The sequence below is a fragment of the Chelmon rostratus genome, chromosome 10 (assembly GCF_017976325.1).
Source record: "Chelmon rostratus isolate fCheRos1 chromosome 10, fCheRos1.pri, whole genome shotgun sequence".
Lineage (NCBI taxonomy): Eukaryota > Metazoa > Chordata > Actinopteri > Chaetodontiformes > Chaetodontidae > Chelmon > Chelmon rostratus.
Genome location: NC_055667.1, coordinates 3835086 through 3857457, shown reverse-complemented (window position 1 = coordinate 3857457; position 22372 = coordinate 3835086). Strand labels below are relative to the sequence as shown.

The window sequence follows — 22372 nt, the reverse complement described above, 5'->3', positions numbered from 1 at the left end:
CCCACATTATCTCTTTGTGTTCATTACATGTGTAAATACTAGAACAGCGAGAAGAAATATATCTCACTATGTTCACTACATTACCAAAAAGACAGATATGAATCATTGACACTGTTCGTTACCGTTGGTCCCACAGGTCCTGAGGGGCCTCTTTCCCCTAAAGGCCCTGGGTGTCCTGGCATTCCTTGGAAACCCTGTAAAATTCAAAAAGTGACCACATTGGGAGAAGAGGCAAAGCTGAGTTTAAATGTGGGTCCAACTTGTGTCCATCCCTTTATCAAACTGTCAGTTCTGACGGTTCCCTTTACTGCAGGTTTACTCTGAGGTTTCATCCTGTGATATAAAGTGCATACTTTGCAATATCTTGTGAGCTGCTGCTGTCTTACCTAATTAGCTCTAAAAAGCACACAATAACTTGACATTTTAAAAAATCTGCTTGTTCTGTTTACTAAAGTACATTTCATAACTTTGCCAGTTTCATAGCCTTTTGTCATTTTGTCTGGCTGACATAACGTTGTGGTGGTGGAGGTGGTCAGCCAGCTGTCAGGAATAATACTTGCTGGCTGCATATACAATACAGGTATATGAAAACATTGCAGGACAGACATGGGAGTCTTTAACAAAATATCTAACCTTTTGCTGTTAACACTATTACAACTCATAATACAGCATCACATCAAGGCCATAATGTGAAATTCTATGACTTTTTCTTTCCATAATTAGGTCAGAACAGATATACTACATCAAAAAGCCCCACTTGTAGGTCATTACATCAGACAATAAAGTAGGGATGGACAAAATGAACCACATAACGATCATTCTTAGAGCCAGCAGCGGTGCTATCTGCAAATGTATTGATGAGAAGAACTCCAGTCACATATATAGTGTTTATTTCATTGCAATCTGATTCTTACTCTTCAAAAAATTGACATTTTGGCCTGAGGGTGGTGCTAGAGGAAAGCTCAAAATGAGTTTAAAGTGGAATGGGTACTTTCTCAGTGAATTCAAGGTGTATCATCGCAGTAAATTTTCATATTTTTTGTGTGTAGGACTATATTGTGCATATTCATCCCCTGAGGACAAAAAATACCCACAGTATATTTCATGGACAGTTTTTCAAACTGTTTGTCATATTCTGACCTACTGGTGGCACCAAAGTAAAAAATGTCCAAATTCTATACATGGTAGCTTTAAAATAAAATTCAATCTTACCCTGAGTCCAGTGATGCCGGGTGCACCGATGCCACCTTCAACCCCTCTAATGCCCTGCGAAACACATTGCAGAGAGATGAGGACACATAAAGAGGAGGAGGATCAGTGCTTTGGCTGAACTGTATAAAGAAGTGCTAACATTTGCTGCTCTGTACTAGCTGGGATCAAGCAGCTCACCTTGGGGCCTGGAATCCCCTCCTCCCCTTTTGGACCTGGAGGTCCCGGTGAACCCTTCAGGGAGAGACAACAAGGAGGTTGGAGAGAGTGCAATGAGAGGCAGATGGATGGATTAAAAGACAACAAGACGGGGGAAAAAAGATGAAAAAGTGAGTGTTTTCTATTCTATTGCTGTGTTTTTGTTCACCTGGACTCCTGGTCGCCCAGAATCTCCCTTTTCCCCTCTTGCACCAGGTGGACCCTGAATGGAAAAATATGAAAACAGTAGGCAAGTAAAGTTTCTAGAATATACTAGATACTTGAGTCCTTGCAGAACAGTTTAGCAAGATAAGTACTATTGTTACTATCATGATACACAGATATGTATTTATAACTAGGAAAGTTACTCACCGCTTTGCCCTGCACAGTCATGCCTCGGGGCCCTGTGTTGCCCAGGGGCCCAAGACCTCCCTCAAATCCAGGCTTTCCTGGAGGACCCACCTCTCCCTGAAACCCCGAGAAAATGATTTGAAGACATCAAATTGATGCTTCAAGTCATGCCTCTAAAAAAAACATGCACTGTAATGTGTAAATGCCCTGACAACTTTAAACAGGAATTCATTTTTTCCCCTTGGCCCCACTCCACGATGAGTACTATAATACGTCAACACTCTAAACACCTTGAACATTTTACAGTTATGGAAAAGTTATGTGTGAAAACACAAGTGAGCACAGTCCACTGAAAACAGTTTGGGTGATTCTGCCTGATGGTGTATTTATTATCTCTTGCCATTAAGTGCACTGACAGTATCCTACGCCCTGAGCTCGTGTCTTCACTGCACTGCATCAGCTTTGAATCTATAATCATGAATCTGGTGAACTCTTATATTAACAGGTTGAGTCGGGTCCAGGTAACTTCAGGTGACAGAACCTAAATCTAACTAAGCCTGAATAAATATTTTCATTTCACCTTTTCGCCTTGATCTCCCTTCTCACCCTTCTCACCACGAGGACCTGGCTTTCCCTGAGAAAAAGAAAACAAATTGAATGTGAACATGTGGTCCAGTTGACCACACAATAATGAGTCAGCCAGTACTCAAGGCCTAATTGAGGTCTCATGCTGTCATACGGTTGGTCCAGGGGAACCGGGAGCCCCGGGGATGTCGGAGGAACAGGTACAGGAGTACGCTGGGGCAGGACAGCTCTCCTCATCTCTCTGACACACACAAACAAATAAACAATAAAGACATGAAGTCAGCCCTCAAAGCCACTAGTATATTTGCTGTTCTCTCATATAGTATCTCTCACTATTGTATAACCATTGGAAAAAAATTTGGAACTGAAAGTGCTGACAGCAACCTGATTGTGTGAAGTGTACAGGCCAATATTCTATGTATGAGTCACTTTCACGCATCTTATGAAACAGTTTTTGAAGACAGAATTAGTATATAATAAGTGTTGACTGCTGAATTTCAAGCGATCTTTTGATTGATCCTAGGAGCTATGTTGTCTGGGGCTTATTGCCCCTGGTAGGGTCTCCCAAGGCAAACAGGTCCCGGGTGACGGGTCAGACTGAGCGGTTCCAGAGTCCCCAATGATGGAAAAACAACAAGGAAGACATGAACTTTGGGTCATGACCAAAAGAACGAGATCTTGGATACAAGCGGCTGAAATGGTTTCCTCCGCAGGGTGGCAGGGCGCTCCCTTAGAGATAGGGTGAGGAGCTCTGTCACTCGGGAGGAGCTCAGAGTAGAGCTGCTGCCTCTCCATGTCTAGAGGAGCCAGCTGAGGTGGCTAGGGCATCTATATCGAATGCCTCCTGGACGCCTTCCTGGGAGGGTGTTCCGGGCATGCTCACTGGGCATGCAGGAGGCCCCGGGGAAGACCCAGGACAGGGAGGGACTATGCCGCTCGGCTGGCCTGGGAACGCCTCGGGCCCCCCCCCGGAAGAGCTGAAAGAAGTGTCTGGCAAGAGGGAAGTCTGGGCATCCCTGCTTAGATTGCTGCCCCCCGTGACCCGGTTCCCGGTAAGTGGAAGAAGATAGATGGATGGATGGATGGATGGATGGCTATCAAGAGCTAAGCAGAGGAAACCTTCACAGAAAGCACTCAGCTCACTGTGCACCAAACACATTACACCTAGAAGATAACAGAGCTGACTAGGGGAAAATGTAAATAGCAACAGACTGACCACTCCAGGCAGATCACAGCACGTATCCTCTGAAGGCCATGTGGTGTTACAGACGATCTCAAAGGACTGCAGCCCAAACTGGAAACAATGAAGAACAGAGGACACGGGCTGAGCACAGGACAGGGACAGAGCCTTCAGAATAGACTAGAACAGGGTAGAAGGAAATGTACCGGTGCGGATCCGCTGTTGGGTCCTCTGGTCTTTACCAGTTTTCCCAGCATCTCAAAGCCGTCAGTCGGTAGGTTGCCTAGTGGGCGAGCGGGCCTCTCACCCACATGCTGACAGTCCACAGACAGGGACACACTCACCTGGCTGACAGACAGGTGAACCTGCCAATCACAGGAAAAAGAGGATTGATCAAATGAAACCACGAGAGATGGAGCATGACATGAAATATCACATTATTTTGTCATATTATGCCAGGTAGTCAGATTTACTATCTTGCAATATACACATGGATGTACAGACAACTCTCACGAGATTACTCTGATCCTGATGAGAACTTAAGGAACTTAAGGAAAGTTGGGATTCTAAAGCAAAGCGTGGAGTTATAGTGAGCTCTCTTTTACGATTTCTGGGCAGATTCATGGACATCTATTTGCAATGGAAATCAGTCATAATCTTACCGTGAGGAAGTGTAAGTTACATTGATCCAAAAAATACAGCTTGCACAAAAAAATGTACAAATCTTGGTGCAAATTGTGGTGATCAGGTGCTAAATGGCTGTAAAGTATCTGAATGAACTAATCACAGTTTGGAAACCCCTGCACGAGGGCAATATACCAATACTGATAATCAGTAACTGAGAAACAAAACTTCTTCGCTGAGCATCAAGACTGTGAAATATTTAAAAAGTGACTTATTCCTACTTAGAGTAAGGTGTAGGAGACAAGGACTACTGTCCCATTATTTATCATTGTAAAAAAATCCATGTTCTCAGTGATATGTTGCGAAAACACGTATGAGTTTATTTAATTTGAGTGAAATCCATCATTTAACCAGCAACATGAGAAATTAACAGCAATCAAATACGTTTATGATGTGTGTGTGTGTGTGTGTGTGTGTTTGTGTATGTATGTGTGTACAACCACATGCAAAAAAAGCAGGAGTCTCAATTCGTGAGCTAAAGCTGCTCTATAGATATTTTGTACAATCTATGCAAAACATGTCTCAGATGGTTTTTACTACTTTTATTTCTCTACTTTTTTGTTGGATCTTTAATTCTATTTTCATGAAATCATTGATTTTTTCTATTTTGTTTGATTTTTAATACCATACTGTAAAACACTTTGAGCTGCATTTTATGTGTGAAAGCTGCTATAGAAATAAAGCTATTATTATCATTGTTACTGACCTGGGTTTCTGTATTGCAGCAACCGAAACCCGGACATGCTAATCTTAACCAACTAAAGAAATACCTTAAGCTCTCTCTAAATGGGTTTTATGTCTGTGAGTAAGAGTTAAAGTGAAGGACTGTTATTTTTATCCTTCACTCAGGTCCGAAACTACTACAGTTGGATAAATATATCACTGTGATTAAGGTACACTGAGAACAACTGATAGCTTGTCATATATAGTAAAGTGCTTTGTGGATTGCTGTTAAAGTTGTGAATGATCACATATCCAGAGTTAACATATATGTGCACATATGTGATCTAATACACACATTCTCTTACTTTGCTGTTGGTCTTTTATTAAGTTCTCATTGTCATGTGACAGCAGTAACAGACCTGACTTTACTCTGCATATGGAGTCTGTTTCAAACCACCACTTTCATCATGCTCCTTCCTCTAATTCCATGTCTCGATATTTCTGTTTTCTTAGAGAGTGCTCAAAAGTGAATGAGTGACACGTTAGATAGATGGAAACAAGAATATCTAAATTGATTGGAAGACATAGCATCCACATTTAAGTGTTTGCTAAATGGCAGTGAAGCTCTTGCTCAGTGTATATTATCTCACCTTGTGAAAGCTGCCATAGAACAGTCTGTGGACCTGCGGCTGGTCAAAGGTCAGTTCCTGCACTTCCCCCCTGTAGTCCAGACTGAAGTACACCAGATGCTTGGTCGTAGCTGTACAAAGCACAAAAATACAGCAAGCTATTCAGTGATCAAATGATTAAAATTCACATTGTGTTCTGCAAAAAACATGGAGCTCTAAAGATGGCAGTGTCTGCTGTGAGCAGTTCCTAAGTTCACACTAGTGGCACTTTTTTAAAATTACTTCTTGAAATCTGTCAGTCTGCATTTCAATAATCTTCCACGGCAGAGAAAGATGCAATCTCAGTTTGCCATAAATCCTCAGAGAGAGGGGCAAAGACAACAGAGGTCAGAAAAACCAACCAGCTTTCCTACCCTGTCAGTGGCTCTCAGCCACAAGTCCACTGTCCAGTACAGAATAACACCAATCCTATCCTTTAATTCATTTACGTCTATATATTTATGATTTTGGCTGTTTACAAAGCACGTTAACAAATGTTACTCACGGTCCAGCACCACTCCCATCTTGGGCTGGAAGTCGTTGTCAGTGAGCTGCCAGAGGGCGAAGGGCTCCCTGGGTGTATCCTGCAACATACGGAAGGCAATGCTGATGGTGTGCTCTGGAGAGAAGCCTGCAGGGTGGATGAACCTGGAAGTAGAAAGGGAAAGATGGATCTATTTAAGTCAAATGTAAAGGGGACCAACTCCATTTTTTTTAAAAGAAACCATTAGAGGTTAGATTAAAGAGACAATGATGATGACAGAGAGATGTGTGTGTTGGAAGATTATGAACTGTAAGGTTATGTTAGTAAACTGCAATCGTGTGCTGTTTAATGTTTGGACAGCTGATCCGACTGGACATTAAAAGCAACGAAAGCTTTACTTTAACATTAATATTATTGCATTGTTGCAATACTGTAGATACACTACCAATATAAACAGTTTCTAACATTTCTGAATTCTGTTCATCGCGATTATTATTGCTCCTTTACATCCGTTGTGATTTCAGTCACACCAACAGACATGTATAACATGTTTATTTCTGTTACACCCTGACACAACAACAGATCTATACTTGGTATTGTTGCAGAAGTACCCTGTTGAGTGCAGCTGAGGCGTGAGAAGAGATGTGAGTGGGGGAAGTCAGGAGCCATGTTTTGGAAAGCAGCCTCTGTTGAGTTGCCATTCTTCTTCAAATGAATTTTTTGGCATACAATGTTCACTCTCCACCGGATAGGGATTTGATTGTTTTGGCCACATTAGGAGGTTGTCATGTCACAAAGGATTGTTTATTCAACTCTGCAGTATGCATATAGCATGACAAACCTCCCAAACACAGCTGGACACAGCTGAACAAACAGCATGGCTGCATCGAAAGGCAGGTTTATTACACTGCGATCTTTATTACCAGCTATATGGCAAAGTGCAAGTCAAATATGTAAGAACAAACAAATATGTCTAGATGGTAATGCAATAGAGATCGACCGATTATCTGCGCCAATATTTTTGAGATTTGACGTATACCAGTATCGGCCTTTTTTAAGTCAAACGGGCCGATATCAAGAAATCAATAAAAACTGGGTTATTTCGGCTCAGATGCATTTCTGTCTCCAGCATTGTTCCGCCCAGGGCGCCATCTGATTAGTTAAGCAAGCCACAGTACACGGCGGAGAGGGAGCTCCCTGGAGTTTTTCCACACAAGAAGTTTTCCCACAAGGCGGCAGCTTTGGTAGCTCGTAGTACCTCCACAAGAAGTGTTCTTGTGTGGAGAAGCTCCGGAGAGCAAACACGCAAGTCGAAGGTATACGCAGAAAACTCTCCCCAAATTGTAATAAACATCCCAGCGCTCTACATCTCACAACTACTAACGTTACAGTGTGCAGCAGAATAACATAAGAGCAGAGGAAACATTAGTGGCACTCTGCTAGCTCGTAGTACCTCCCAACATGTCTGGGAGTAAGATTCAATTCAGTCTTTTTTGCAGGGAAGTACGCTGAGATTAAGGCTGACTAGCTTTTAACATAACATTAGCTTGCTAGCCCTGCTCTAAATTCTCAGCAGACTCAATGGGAGAACGTCTGTTATGTGGAGAAAAGTGTTAGTTTGCGTGAAAGCCACATGAAAAAATTTCAACTCACAACTACTAACATTGCTGTGAGCTAAAATATTAAAGTGAAGATAAGATGCCATGGGCTTTTAGTGTTGTTGGCCTAATCCCTTGCAACAAGGCTGGTGATTATATTGATATGGAAATAGTGATAGTAGCAAGAAGTGTGTGTGTGTGAGAGAGTAAAATTCAGGAGTGATTTATCTGAAAGTCATTTCAGTTATTGTGACATTTTACTTTATTTACTGTGTATAAAATTCAGGGAGCTATTTTATAAGTTTAATTTAACTTTATAAGAGTTGCTGCTGAGCTTGTTAACGCCATGTACTTTTCGTTGTGTTTGACCTTAAAACAAAGTGACGTAATTTCAGTTATATTTAAATGTTACTTTTTTAACTGTGGAAACATTTCAGGTAGCTTTTTATTTGAGTTTTTATTCAACTTTATAAGTGATGCTTCTGAGTCTAGGAACTCCATGCACTTCTGGAGCTATTTATTTTGTATTTGTTTGGTTAAAGAAACATGCTTTAGGCATTTAAACAAAGTTAAGTGTTTGTATTATTCAACATTTTTACACCAATTTTTACACTTTCACTGCAAATGAATATCGGCTCCATATATCGGTTACCGACCTCCTTAACTACTAAAAATCAGTATCGGTATCGGTCCTGAAAAAACCATATCGGTCGATCTCTATAATGCAAGGCTGCATTTATGGATATCAGTGCATATATATATACCGTGTGTGTGTGTGTGTATATATATATATATATACACACACACACACACACACATATGCGCAAAAAAATAATAAAAGAAGTAGAAGGCAAATTGAAAGAAAAGAGATGATCTCACTTAGTGCTCTGTGTCAGCTGGATGTCTCTGTACAGGGTGTAGGTGGGGAGGGTGTTGAAGATAAAAGGCTCAGCAGCCACGCCCTCCACAGATGAGTGAGCTCTCTGAGTCAGACCAAACGCTTCCATCATGTCAAATCCTGAGAAAACCAACAAATGACAGTAAAAGAAGGAGCTTTTTGTTTCAGGTAGTTCAAAAATGAGCCTTTTATAAGAGAGGGAGTTTGCAGTTATGGTTGAGGACAGCTTATCTTACCTTTAACAATGCTGTTCCTGATGGTGACTTCAGGACACACTGAAACACAACAGGGCAGTATTAAATCATACAAGCAAAGCTGAGAAACCAACAACTGAAAGGATTTTTTTCAGAATTTTCAGTCCAGACAAAAATACAGTCTCACTATGAGCTTCAGGTGCTTTAAAACAAATCTGCAATTTGACCAAGGACCATTTGACGGTTATAGATATAACACACAAAAGATGTAATCACAATATGTAGGACCATGTTGTAATAATAGGAAGTGATTTTATGATGGTCTAATTTCATGATTACTATGACGCAAATTTCAAGCACATCACCAACCAGGCTCTCTCACTGCATTATTTAAGACATAAAAATGGTGACGTACTCCTCAGTTTGCTGGGGACCTGCTGGAGTCATTTAAGGACGTAAGAATACAACAAGCCTGCTCAGCCTAAGAAATTACAAAAACAAATTAATGAGCTAATCAGACGCACTTCTACAGAAGAATGTAACTGCGATATGATTACCTTCATTGTGGATGGGGTACATTCGCGGGTGGATGGGAATTCTGGCTGGAGCTGTGGCTGAAAAAGGAACAAGTAAAACCAATCATGACACAGTTAACAAAAGGAAAAAAGACGTTTACAGATACTTGTTTAAGGATGGTGTACTGTATGCATCAATCTATACATACAATTACTTTCACAAATACTGAGTGACAAGCAGCCAGGAAATTATATTACCGACATTTTATGTATAAATAATTTAAAGAAGAAATTTACAAAAAGCAGGCAGAGGTTGGCCTTTGTTGTAAGCCAACTAACTTCAACATCTGATTCTGCCTCTGTAGCTGTGATAAGGTCAGACCTGTTGGATGGAGAATGGAGACGGCAGCGCCCTCTGCTGAGCCGAGAAGTGAGTGCACACTGATGCGAAACAGGGTCTCTGGTTCCAGATCAGTGAAACAGTGACTGCTGCTGGACTCATCGACCGTTTCCTCCTTTGTTTGCTTGTCTATACACAACGCACACATAGACAGGACACATACACATATACACACCAATAAGTAAATTAAGAGCGGTTACCCAGAGTTGTCGGTTACTACAGATTATATTATAGATTACCTTTGACAGACTGAACAACAATACGATATCCATCGACAGCAGACACGGGTCTCCAAGACACACAGATACTGGAGTGGTCTGACCTGACCACACTCACACTGCTGACCCGCAAGCTAGCTGGAGAGATAAAGAGAGAGAGAGAGAGAGAGACAGACTGATCAAACTGAAGGCCCAAAATTAGAAAGGCAAGGTATCACATTGAGCAGAACTGAGGAGCGGGCTACAGAGGTCTGGTAAGCTCACTCACTGACTCAAGTGACATCACTTGAGGACATTTAGGAGACTTCACACCACTTTTCTCACATGTACAGTAGCACTCCCCAACACCTGTAAGCAGACTTTGATGTGGCTAACCATTGCTCTTTGTACCCAACATGAATATGCTGCAATATATTGAAACATACAGGAGGAAATATAAAAGATCTTGTATCTTATAGCTATATATCATATATTTCCCCTCCAGTGCAAAGTGTGTGCCCTCTGCCTCTGCTTTACATTTAGGAACATAATATCAACATCCACCTTCTGTCATCCTGTGCTGCAAGCTAAGATGAAAGCAGATACAATGTTGAGTGATATGATGGGCAATTATACTAATAACTGAAATAAGAGAATGTTTAATTAATTGATAATATTAACACTAAACACATCTACATATTTATCGAGGCTAAATGTAGTGTATGAAGTCTCTAGTCTCACTTGATACTTTAGATCGGGGTACGGAACATCTCGCAATAAGAAAATATAACATTAAATAGTAAGCACGTCCTTCCAGGTGGTTCCTGAAAGCAACACGCTTGTAGCAATGACACGCATCATGACGACTGTTAAAAAAATAGATGCAGAATGTTGTGCTGTCCAAGAGAAAAGAAGCCAAAGTTAGGTGGGATGAGCTCACAGTGATGAAAACGATCATTCATCACCATCATTACGAGGTAGCAAGGACAAATGCTCTTGGATAAAGTTAGAAGCTCTGCCCAACAAGCAGCTTTCAGAAGCCTGTTATGACATCTGAATACGCTGCTGAATGTGAAAACTCCTTCAGGCATTTGGTGAGAGGTTTCAGGACATGAAAAGCAAACAAAAGGACCTGAACATACTTGGCATGCTGTATGTTAAATGTAAATATAATGTAACTCCATGCAGTATGCTGTTTGAGACAATTTACTACTGTGAGCAGTTCCTTTTAAAACTGACTCTTGTAAAGACTCCACTTTGCTCAAGACTGACTGACACAAACCTGAAAAACCAGCTGTGAGTAGCATCATCATCACTACAGACATCTTGACATCTTGCAAAAGAGAAGCAATTCCAGCCATCGCATTGAAGGTGAAATGGCCCGAATAGGAAAAAGGTTCCTCATGCCTGCTTTAGATGTTTCTCTACCTTTACCTTTTGGACATTAGTGCCTGTTAAGACAAAGTCAAATCATTTTTTATTTAAATATAACCTTTCTTAATCTTCCAGTGTGTTACCATTTAACATGAGAACCGCCACAAGTTCAAATTCAATGACTTTTAAGTTTCCATGTAGCTCAGCTTTTCAAACAGCTGTGTGTAGTCTTTTAGTGTGGATGACTCACTGGTTTTGCCCTGAGCTGAACCGCTGCCTCCTTCTCTGTTGCGGTACTCGGCAGTGACCAGGATGCTGTAACGTGTATCTGGCAGCAATGACTCGAGCACCACCCGCTTTTCACCACCTGGGACCAACACCTGTGGAAGACAAGCCCACCTTCTTAAGTCAAGCTGTCATGTAAAATGTACATCTGTTGACACAGAGCTAATTTGCAGTTTTTGGAATTCTCTGTGACCTCTGAGAAGGACTATGATTTACTGTCTCGCAGGATGAAGAACAAAGCAGCTGAAGAGGAGACTCCTACAGTCCACTCACAGTGTTGTCCTGGGTTTCAGCTCCAGTCAGTGCAGTGTAAGACACACGATACTGGAGAACATGAGCATTGGGAGGTACCCAGCTGACCACCATGCTGACCGCAGTCTCCTCTGAGACTGAAACACTGGATGGGCCTCCACCAGACACTGTAGAGACAAAATACAAGGAGCAGATATTTACTCACTGCAAGGAATATTCAGCTGAGTATAAATTGTTACAGCTAATGTTACTGGTGATTTAGTGATTAAGAGTAGGATTTCACTTCCAAAACATATTATCTGTTTATAAAATAGGATAACTGAATGCAGAGTTGTTGAAATGAGCTCCAAATAAGTAATACTTTAAGTGCAGGACTTTTTACTTGTAATGGAGTATTGCTTATACTAATGTATTGCTACTTTTGCACAGTAACCACAACACAGCACTGACCATAGGACCATGTAATGACTCATTTCACCGAAGCAGTGAACAGTGTCATCTGAAAGTTCATGAACTTCTCTATCCTAAAACCGACTCCTGCAGCTGAGAATGAGCAGTGGAGATGGGACACAGCCCTGTGGGGAAGCTAAGGAGGAAAAATGCTGCTAAGACAAAACACACAATTTACCCTGAAGGTGTGAGGTCTGCAAGTGAGGACACCCACAATCCACATGACAATAATAAAAGGAAAATCAAGAAATAGAAGTCCTGCTGGAGTTTCTGCTGTGCCACCAAGGTCCCAAAAGAACAGACACCAGCCTATCTGCCAAGCTATGGCCAGGACCCAAAGAGGACTGAGGGGTTACCATGTGAAATGAATAATATATTAAAAATCTTCAAATCTTCAGCCATCACATAGCAAGTCTTTATTTATATTTAGTGACACAAACTACGTTCCAGTGTTGCCATTAGTATTTCACTTATTAATTATGGATGTGTGTAACTCACAGGTGCTGTAACGTATGGCCACAGCTTCACTCTGAGCTCCATCTCCATAAAGTGCAGACAGAGAGATCTGGTATTCCTTATCATCCTCCACGCCCTCCAGGATCGCCCCTTCACTCTCACCGCTCACCCTCAGCTAAAAGAAAGATACGGGGGCAGAAGAGCAACAACATTATCACACAACAATCATTTTACATTCCACCCACCCATTAATCCACCCCACCTGTCTCAGGTCTCCTCCACTGAGAGAGATCCACTTGATGAGGTAGGACACAACGTCATCAGCCGCAGCCTCCCAGCGCACGGTGATATCACTGCCTGAGAAATTAGTCACCCTGAGGTCTGAAGGGGACGGCACCTTTACTAAGGAAAGAAAAAGATGTATTTTGTGATATTTCTTTGTTTATTTTAATTTAATGTTTTTTCTCTCCTGCGCTGTTATATGAGGTAACTGCCTTTACAGATCAAAGGAAATAAAAGATGATATCTTCAGGCACAAAAGACTTGGCGTGTGCATATGTGAGTAATTGTCTTACGTGTAGTGATGTTACTGGTGAGTGCTGCAGACAGGCCTTGTGGGTATTGAGACTGGACTGAAACCAGATATCTGGACAGAGAGGAGAGGTTCTGCACCAGCACCGAGTTCAGTCCTGTTACCTCAACCTAGAAAGAGATTTAATTTATCAATGACTGAAAGAAAAATGAAAATTTGACACTTTTCTACCATATGACCCCTGCAGGGCTCTGTAGTTTGAGATGTGTTAATTATGCATTTAAATTCTAATCAAGCTCTTATTCAGATTATTAGTGAAATAAAAGGGTCCATTTAGCATGGCCAGGAGTGCCACCAAGGGGGATTTGGGAAAGCTACCTGCTTGACGTCACTGCCGTGGTTGGTGCTGTAGATGATTCTGTGGCCAGGAACGTCCATGGCGCCAGCCACCCAGCTCACCCTCATCATACTGTGCGTGACCATTGGGAACTGAACACTGACTGGTGGTGGGAGAGGGACTGTGGGGATAAGACAAACGATAATTATTATTTTATCAGTGCCATTGAGACATTACTGTGCTAGAGATATTGATAGTAGAGAAGGAAGAGAGAACAGTGAGTTGGGAAGATCTGTCATAAACTGATAGAAGGAACAATGGTAGAAAAAAGGAATGAGAAGGAAAGAGAAAAAAGTGGAGTAAGATTAAAGAAGAAGAGGGAAAAAGTGAAACTAAGTGATGAGAATGTTTGGGTAATGTCTTACATGTAGTGGCAACAGCAGTCACAGGGTCACTGGGCTCCTCATCATAGAGGGCATAAAGAGTGACAGAGTAGTCTGTTGCTGGCAGTAACCCTGCCAGCTCCACCACTGTCTGATCTGCACTGAATTTTTCCTGCATGAATACAAAAACAAAGTGCAAATATGGAGTTAGAGGTTTGTTAATACATCCCTGAATTAGGAGGAGAATTGCATGGTAGGAGAGCAATCATGTGGTAATAATCCTGGTACCACTCCTTACAGTTAAATTATATCACGATGAGTAATTGGAACTGAGTGCTTACATAGGACTGAACTTACATCTTAAGTGGGAAGAACTAAGACAGCAGGGTGTGAGGATGAGACCAAAACACACACACACACACACACACACACACACACACACACACACACACACACACACACACACACACACACACACACACACACACACAGCACCTCACCTCCTTGGCGTCATCAGGTTCTCCATGGTTGAGTGCAGAGTACAGGATCATGTACTGTGTAGCATCAGGTGCTGCACCCCAATTTACTCTCAGTGTGCTATAAGAGGAAGGAGTCACCTCCAGGTTGGCAGGCATGGCCAGTGGCACTTAATGAGGGTGACAGGAAGAGACAGAGGAAGGACAGAGGAGAAAAGGATAAGGGAAATAAGAGGAGGAATGTTAGAAGTGGTTTGTGGTATACAAATATGTTTTTACAAACAAGCCTGTAAACTCGTAATGGGTAGGTTGAGCACATTCTGTGATTTACTGATGAAGTGTTCACAACGAGAAAGAGATATCGACATTAAATGTGATGCTGACAGAATTGTAGGTCTTCAGCTTACAATTTTTAATGTCTGTTTAGTGCGATGTTGGTTTCTTGGCCTGACAAAGAGCCAAAAATATTACAATGATATCGTGTAAAGAGGCAAAGAACATGCAACCTACTCTTTGCTTCTGTGAAACTAACCAGGAAATGTTTGGTATTTGTATTAGATAAATAGGTTAAAGGATGAGCCAGATTTTGATGCAATACTAGACATTAGGAAGTGAGATTGGATATAAACTACAATGATTTAAGGACATTTAATAAAATGTAATATTATCATACTTATTTTTTAAATGTAGCATATCTTTCAGATGGGACAAAAGTATTAAGATGTATTTCAAGTTTAATTTCAGTACTGACTGAGATTCTAGATGTGATAGACAAACAAGAATGTATGACTAATCATCATACAAATGAATCCCTGTACAATAAATTTAGCTGTGATGTCAGTCTTACATGTAGTGACAGTTCCTCTGAGTGCCAAGCCAACACTGTCTTCATACACAGGGAAGATGGATACATGGTACAGTGTCTGAGAGGAGAGGCCTTCCAGCAACACAGTGGACTCTGAGCCGGCCAATACCACCTAGAGACAAAGCATCACTGACAGTCAGACAGAGACATGCACAAAACACTCACACATTGACAGTAGAACATCCTGTAAAAATATGTGTCACTTTTTATATGAACACACTATTTTCCTGTTGCACACAAGACCCACTGTAAATTATGTCTCAGAGATATTCCGGAGCGCAGACTGCATACATACAGTATCATTGTGAGTAGAAAAATGTTTGTGGTGCTGTTGTTTCTTATATTAACGCCCTTCATTTTAATATCCTAAGAAAAAAGCAAATGCCTTAGTGAAGAGGGGACATCAGTTTTAGCATTGTCTGTGCTGAAAGGTCAGTGTTTTTCCTCTTGCAATCAAGCACATTTGTCACAGAGCTGGAATAGAATGTAAAATACAGTACATGTGGGGGCTGCTCGAATCAGCATTCTTCACAGTGAAGATTTTATTTTTGACGTGACATGGTAGTTATTCATGTAAGGCAAGGTTGCATTTCTGACCTCCTGTGGACTCTGACCCTCTGCGCTGTGGTAGACCACTCTGTACTGTTGGACTGGCTTCACAGGATTGATCCAGTGAAGCTTCACTTCTCTGGAGCCCAGTTCAGAAAACCGAAGATCAGTAGGACTCGGGTAGGAGAGGGCTGGGTCTGCTGTGGGCCCAGGCTCCATTCCTGCACAGCAACAAGGAATCAGCAAATCAGACCATACCATACCATCTTCTGCTTAACCAGGATGAAAGCTGCATTGTTCCTCCTAAATCTGAGGTTGGACTATCGGCCGAATTCTCCTCCCCAGTACCCTGGAATAGACTTTACCAGGGAGGCTGAGGAGTGTGATCCCCCGATAGTTATACTATGATAAGCTAACTTCTTTCTTCTTTCTTTTTGCACTACCATATACATTTGCACTACTACATTCTCTTAATGTGTCATTGTTTAGATTGTACAGTTTTTATTTATTTCTTTTTAATATACGTCTTGTCACAGAGGTTGAGAGTAACGTAATTTCGATTCTCTGTTTGTCTTGTACATACTGCAGAATTGACAATAAAGCTGACTTTGACTTTGACTTTAGTTGGAGCACACACTCTGTCCTTAAATAGAGGGACCACCACCCCGGTCTGCCAGTCCAGGGGCACTTTCCCCAACTGCCACGCAACTTTGCAGAGGCATGTCAGCCAAGACAGCCCTATAACATCCAGAGACTTGAGGTACTTAGGGCGGATCTTATCCACCCCTCTGTGCCTTGCCACCGCCGAGCTTCCGAACCATCTCGGTGACTTCAGCCTGAGTGATGGATGAGCTAACCTCTGAGTCCACAGCCCCTGCTTCCTGTATGGAAGCCGTGACTCCTTCTTCAGCTTGACGGCATCCCTTACTTCCGGTGTTCAGAGTTCGGAGATTGCCGCCACGACAGGCACCAGAGACCTTACGGCCATAGCTCTGAACAGCTGCGTCAACAATGGAGGTGGAGATCATGGTCCATTCGGACTCAATGTCTACAACCTCCCTCGGGATCTGCTCAAAGCTTTCCCAAAGGTGATCGTTATGGACAAACTGTGACTAGCACAGACCAATTACAGAACACCACTCGGGTTCAGATCACGAAGGCTGTTCCTCCCAGTCACGCACCTCCAGGTGACAGTGTTGCTGCCCACGTGAGCGTTGAAGTCCACCAGTAGAATGATGGAGCCCCCAGTTGGAGCACTTTCCAGCGCCCTTCCCACAGACTCCAAGAAGGGCGGGTACTCTACATTGCTGTTCGGCCCATAGGCTGAGCAAATCAGACCTCAACAAGCTATTCAAACTTTGGAAAACTTGATGCAAGCAAAGAAAATACTGTTAGCTCTGTACTCAAGTACATGTGTCTGATGAGTTGGCAAGAAAAGACAGATAGCTTACGTTTTGAAATGCCACGATCCTCTATCCTCCCACACAGGATGTGGACCAGTCGTGCCACCAGTTTGCTGAGCAGAGGGAAGTCATTGACATTGTAGACGTTCAGATCCACCGGCTCCGACGCCACCTGTCTCAACTCAGCTTCATCAGCATTCTTTACGCCTGAATAATACAAAGTCATGAAATGGTTTAACCCACTTAGTACAAAAAGCATTTAGAGATTAGAGCAAAGTGTCTCTGAGCCTATAAAAGAAACTGTACTGCATACTAATACAACATATCAGACTACAATTAATTATGCTCCTCTCAAGTCTCAGAGGCTGAATAAACAATGATTCCAGACTGCTCACAGTCCCACCGTGCACAGAAACGCAGGGTATGGATGTCATTACAGATTGCAGAAAACATGAGCCCTAAGAAACTGCTAAAAGGAAAAGGTAGTCTCTACACCACCTGACCCTCTCTTCAATTCAGTCTCACCTACAGCGATGATCTCCACACCGGCATTCTTCAGTCGGTTTGCCGCGGCAATGGCATCATCTTGAGATTTCCCATCGGTCAACAAGACAAGGAAAAATGGTGTGTCCGACCTCGCACCTGCCTCGATCCTCATGTTCTCCTCCATGACATGGAGGAGTGCCTGGCCTGGGAGATGGATGCATGGTTACACACTGACAGACATATTTTACATGCCCTCTACTGTACAGTATCGATATGTGCATATTTTCTGACCGCAGATGTAAGGGCTCAAACACTGAAACACATAACCATGAACAGGTGTTCATGTGTGTTTACCTGTAAATGTGTTTCCTCCCTTATATCTGAAATTCCTTACTGCCTCCAACAGCTGGTCTTTAGTGGTGAAGTTGTTGAGCTGCCATTCTGTGCGGGGATCTCCACTGTACTGGGTCAGACCTGGGACAAGAAAGCATCATTACAAACGATTTCATGATTTTTTTTGAGGGGCGGGCCATTAAAGTTAAAACCATTATATTCTAAGAGGTTAAACTTTTTATATCCTTGTTTTTTAGCTTTGTTTTCTGTCTTGATATTGTGTTACTATAGCGTTATTTAACCCTAACCCATATATTGACAATAAATTGAGTATTATATCACCTTCTAAGAGTAGCACAGTGACCAGTTCTTCACAAGCAAACAATGCAGACTATTTCTTTAACGATGAACAATGCTCTGTTAAAACCAATACAACCACAATCAAAAATGAAAAACAATGTAATGAGAATGAAGATTTTTTTAAGTCTTTGGGAGTTTCCACCCAAAGTACCTGAAACTTTTAGTCCCTGGAAGTACTTTTCAAGGAATGAAAACAGGGGTGGGGAACACTCAAGACTGACCGACCCAAACCTGGAAAATCAGATGTGAGTAACATCATCGTCTCTATCATTTGAGATCAGACACTCCGCCAAAGAGAAGCACCCCTGAACTAAAGGTGCCTTCAGCCCTTTGTTATTTTGACTGCTATCTAAAGACCCACAGAGATCAGGCAAATTAGTCCAGTAATGTAAAAAAAAGCGACAGCTGTTTTTACACATAATTTTGTGTCCAACCATACAAGAAATGACATCTGTGAATATACACTTCATCTGTCGTACGCTTTCTAGTGTAACTCCACGTTGATGTTTCAAAGAACAATGAAGAAAACAAATTGGTGTGCAGCTGCAGATTATTTAAAAATGGTGGTTGAAATAAAATTCTGTGGGTACTCAACCAATCACAGATGCTCAGTGCTGCAAGCCCCACCCGTAATTTTCCTGTACTTTTGGGAAATACAACCCCCTGAGTAGAGATTGTCTCAGGGGTAAAATAATGTCCCCGGAACTTGATTTAGACCCTGGTCCCTGGTTTTGGAGTTCCTAGTCCCTGTTGAAACATGTTTATCTGGAAAAAAAACAAAACATACCCATCCTACATATGATCACTTCTGGTATACCCTTTCAACAGTCTCATTCTCTGCAACATGCAGTATGAATGATGTGAATGAGACAGAAACCCACTGTGTGGCACTGTCTCTACATGAATACAACTCACAGAAGAGATGAGAGATGGCTTCACCACCACTCTTTGACCCTCACCGATCTGAATGTGGTTGGGACCGATGTGGAAGGGTGTCATCAGGCCCTCCAAGAAATCTCTGACCCGTCTGAAGTTGGTGCGCCCAATGCTCCAGGATCCGTCCACCAATAACATAATGTCTGCTGCAGCATCGCTGTCACACTCGAATGGTTTCCTGGGAGACATACCTTAATAAAAGGAAGCATGAAGCGAATAGTCTTGAACTGATGAGTGAGTACATGCATAAATTCATGGTTTTACACAGGACACAGGTGGCTCTATGAATTTATGCATGTACTCACTAACTCGGTATGAAAATACTATGTGTACATGTGTTCACATGGTGCAAACATGAACATGAGTGAGTGTCCATGCATGTGAATGTGTGTTTCCTTGGATCAAGAAGGAGAGGACACATGTGCCCTGCAGCCGAACAGGATGGCCTGTCATTATCCTTTCCTTTACCTGACCCTCCCTTGTGTAAAAACTGTCATCACATTTCAAACCAACACTTACTGCTCTCAAGCCTCTTGTTCCTTAACTCATAAGAAGAGCTACAAATGATGGTGGCCAGATGTTCTTTAAGCTAACTTGCTTAACTTCCTGAGATATCCTCATTAATGCCATTGTCATTTGGTTTATTAAAATAACAAATGTCACTAAAAGACACATTTTAGCCCCGAGTTAATGTCATGTTTTCTGACACTGGGGAGGACAGATTACCTGTCACTGGCTGGGTAGGAAAAGATGTCTTCCGAGGTTTCTCCTCGGCTACTTTGCCCTGTGTCGTCCCCTGCTCCTCCTTATTCTCCACTTTTGAACGATCCCGCTCTTTGTCTTTCTTCCTCTTCCTCTTTTCTTTGGTGCTTTTCTCTTGGGCCCCATCAGGAAGCTGAGACGGGGTTTCTATAGCTGGGAGCTCTGGAGGAGAGAGGTTAGGACAAGCACGAGGATGGGGTTTCAGTAAGATAAGTAAGGATTGCTTAGGGGAAGGACAGGAAATATGTTGTTGACATTACAGCCACCATACTTCAAAAGCATCAAAAGGAAAAGGGAAAGAAAACACAAATTCCCCATCCCAACATTATTGTTTTATGATTCATAGGCTATATCTCTTGCATTTCCTTGATAGAGCCAACATCAACCATTGCTAAAAACCTCTAGGCCCATACTTTCCTTTCCTCCTTACATCTTGTTCCAACTTTTCTTCCTGTATTCCACCTACTGTTACCGGGCTGTCATTACAGTTTGTGTATTTGTCTCAAAGCGTTGTTGTGTAGGTGTCTGTAAATACAGTATTCTGTACACTGGCTGACTTGTATGTGTGAGTTGCTAACATTTCCGTGCCTTGCCCCCTCTCAAATCATGCTATAATGACAGGCCATGGAAGATGAGAGCAAAGAAATCAACTCTTAAAAATACGCTTCAGAGAATTCTGTTGCAGGCTTTTATGTACCATACTAAACAAACTAAAGCAGTGGGTGGTTATTTCTAGACCAGCCCTAAAGTGTTTCTTATCCTATCTATCAAACAGAAAAGGCTTTAATTGATACATATCAACTGTAGAGATAAGATGTAGCATTACTCAAGAATTAATGTCACTAAGACAAAAATATTTTTTTCACATCATCAGTCCGGGTTCAAGTCAAAGGATGATCAAGGTTTTGCTCTTACTGGCAACTGAAACAGTCTTCCAGCTATGATTCAGTCTGCTGGCAATGTCTCAGCCATGTGTGGTTTTAAAGGGGTGGCTGGGACAGCCAGTGCCAACCCTACATCTGATTGGCCCTGGTTGGGTGAAAATTACCTCTTATTTTGCCATATTACTGTAATAACACCAAGATGTGTGAGTTTGTGTGGATGTAGTATTATCATCTAGTAGCATGCACTACCTGTAGTAGGAGCAGCAGTGGTGGTGGTGGGGTCTGGATAAAGAATTGTTGGCAGGCCCAGGAAAGCCTCTGTGACATCGTCCAGGTCTCCTGACCCTGAGCCGCCTGGCAACAACTTCTTCCTCTGCTCTCGGCTACCGCTGCGGATCATTTCCTCCTCCCGCAGACCCTCCACTAAAAGAAAGAGAGTGTAGCTAAGGGATTCACATATAAGTAATCAATATTAATTTATATTAAAGTGAATAACATTACTGCCAGTGGTGCAGGAACTCTAACACCTTCCAGATCTTCCAGGAAGGTATTAGGGTGGGTGCCAGTGATACAGCTGCAAGATTCAATTTACACTTACACACTGATACATCAATAATTGCAATCCAATATGAGTATGAACAATCTGCATAAATACTTTTACGTTTGTTACTTTGGATGCAAATACTTCTGTACATGAAATTATTCAAAGCAGGACTTTTACTTATAACAGAGTATTTGTACTCTGTAGTATTACTACTTTTACTGGAGTAAAAGATCTGAGCAGTTTGCCCACCACTGGTACTCAGACAATGTCCTTCGTATATGCATCAGTCACAACGGAACAAAACATCATGTGTCATGGACCATTGTTGCTGTCATTTCTGTTACCTCCTATTACATAAATAGTTGTAGATGGGTACTGATGATGAGTAAGCAGCAACTGCAAAATAACACTGCAAGTGACTGTTATTCAGAAGTGGCATTTGATCTCTACTTTCTGTGTGGAAATACTCCAGGGCCGTCTAAATGCTGATGATGCAACAGCATTACTGGACTGTTGATTATCTGGAGAACATATCTATTTGCAGATTGGATTTCAGTACAAGGTATGCGTGAGATCAGACAGATAAAACTGAACATGCCTGAGGTGAAGTCAGAGCATGCTTGCTGTATGCTGAATTACTTCTCTGACTTGACTCTGGCTTCAATGCAGTTGGCAAATCCTTGCCTGGAGTTTAGAGACAAGGTCAACAACAGCAAATTGAGGGTGAAATTGTAAGAGGTGCGTCGACACAGTAACCTGCTATCACTGGCGTAGCTGTAAATAAGTACTAGGCCCAGAGGGGGTTAAAGCAGATGATAAAGGTGAAGACGCATCAGGAAGGAATTCCCAGACTGCCATCATTCCAGCATGACAGCCAGTGT

At 42.1% G+C, this 22372-nt stretch overlaps 1 protein-coding gene across 2 annotated transcripts in view; it reads right to left on the bottom strand.

The window, feature by feature from the left end:
• The window catches only part of LOC121612257 (collagen alpha-1(XX) chain), a 35989-nt gene that overhangs the window by 2874 nt on the left and 10743 nt on the right, over positions 1–22372 (bottom strand). For both annotated transcript variants that reach the window (XM_041945015.1, XM_041945016.1), the window contains exons 5-36: positions 21197–21370; positions 20028–20225; positions 19325–19492; positions 18027–18146; positions 17712–17876; positions 17235–17393; positions 15832–16004; positions 15217–15346; positions 14394–14539; positions 13936–14065; positions 13552–13691; positions 13217–13343; positions 12904–13043; positions 12684–12816; positions 11757–11902; positions 11449–11578; positions 9867–9983; positions 9610–9756; positions 9270–9326; positions 8755–8793; positions 8500–8638; positions 6044–6186; positions 5521–5630; positions 3730–3888; positions 3560–3637; positions 2498–2584; positions 2339–2392; positions 1780–1875; positions 1577–1630; positions 1390–1443; positions 1213–1266; positions 123–194 (exon numbers count right to left, since the gene is read on the bottom strand). In XM_041945015.1, the coding sequence (XP_041800949.1) occupies positions 123–194; positions 1213–1266; positions 1390–1443; positions 1577–1630; positions 1780–1875; positions 2339–2392; positions 2498–2584; positions 3560–3637; positions 3730–3888; positions 5521–5630; positions 6044–6186; positions 8500–8638; positions 8755–8793; positions 9270–9326; positions 9610–9756; positions 9867–9983; positions 11449–11578; positions 11757–11902; positions 12684–12816; positions 12904–13043; positions 13217–13343; positions 13552–13691; positions 13936–14065; positions 14394–14539; positions 15217–15346; positions 15832–16004; positions 17235–17393; positions 17712–17876; positions 18027–18146; positions 19325–19492; positions 20028–20225; positions 21197–21370 (3839 nt within the window). The remainder of the gene's footprint in view (positions 1–122; positions 195–1212; positions 1267–1389; positions 1444–1576; positions 1631–1779; positions 1876–2338; positions 2393–2497; positions 2585–3559; positions 3638–3729; positions 3889–5520; positions 5631–6043; positions 6187–8499; positions 8639–8754; positions 8794–9269; positions 9327–9609; positions 9757–9866; positions 9984–11448; positions 11579–11756; positions 11903–12683; positions 12817–12903; positions 13044–13216; positions 13344–13551; positions 13692–13935; positions 14066–14393; positions 14540–15216; positions 15347–15831; positions 16005–17234; positions 17394–17711; positions 17877–18026; positions 18147–19324; positions 19493–20027; positions 20226–21196; positions 21371–22372) is intronic.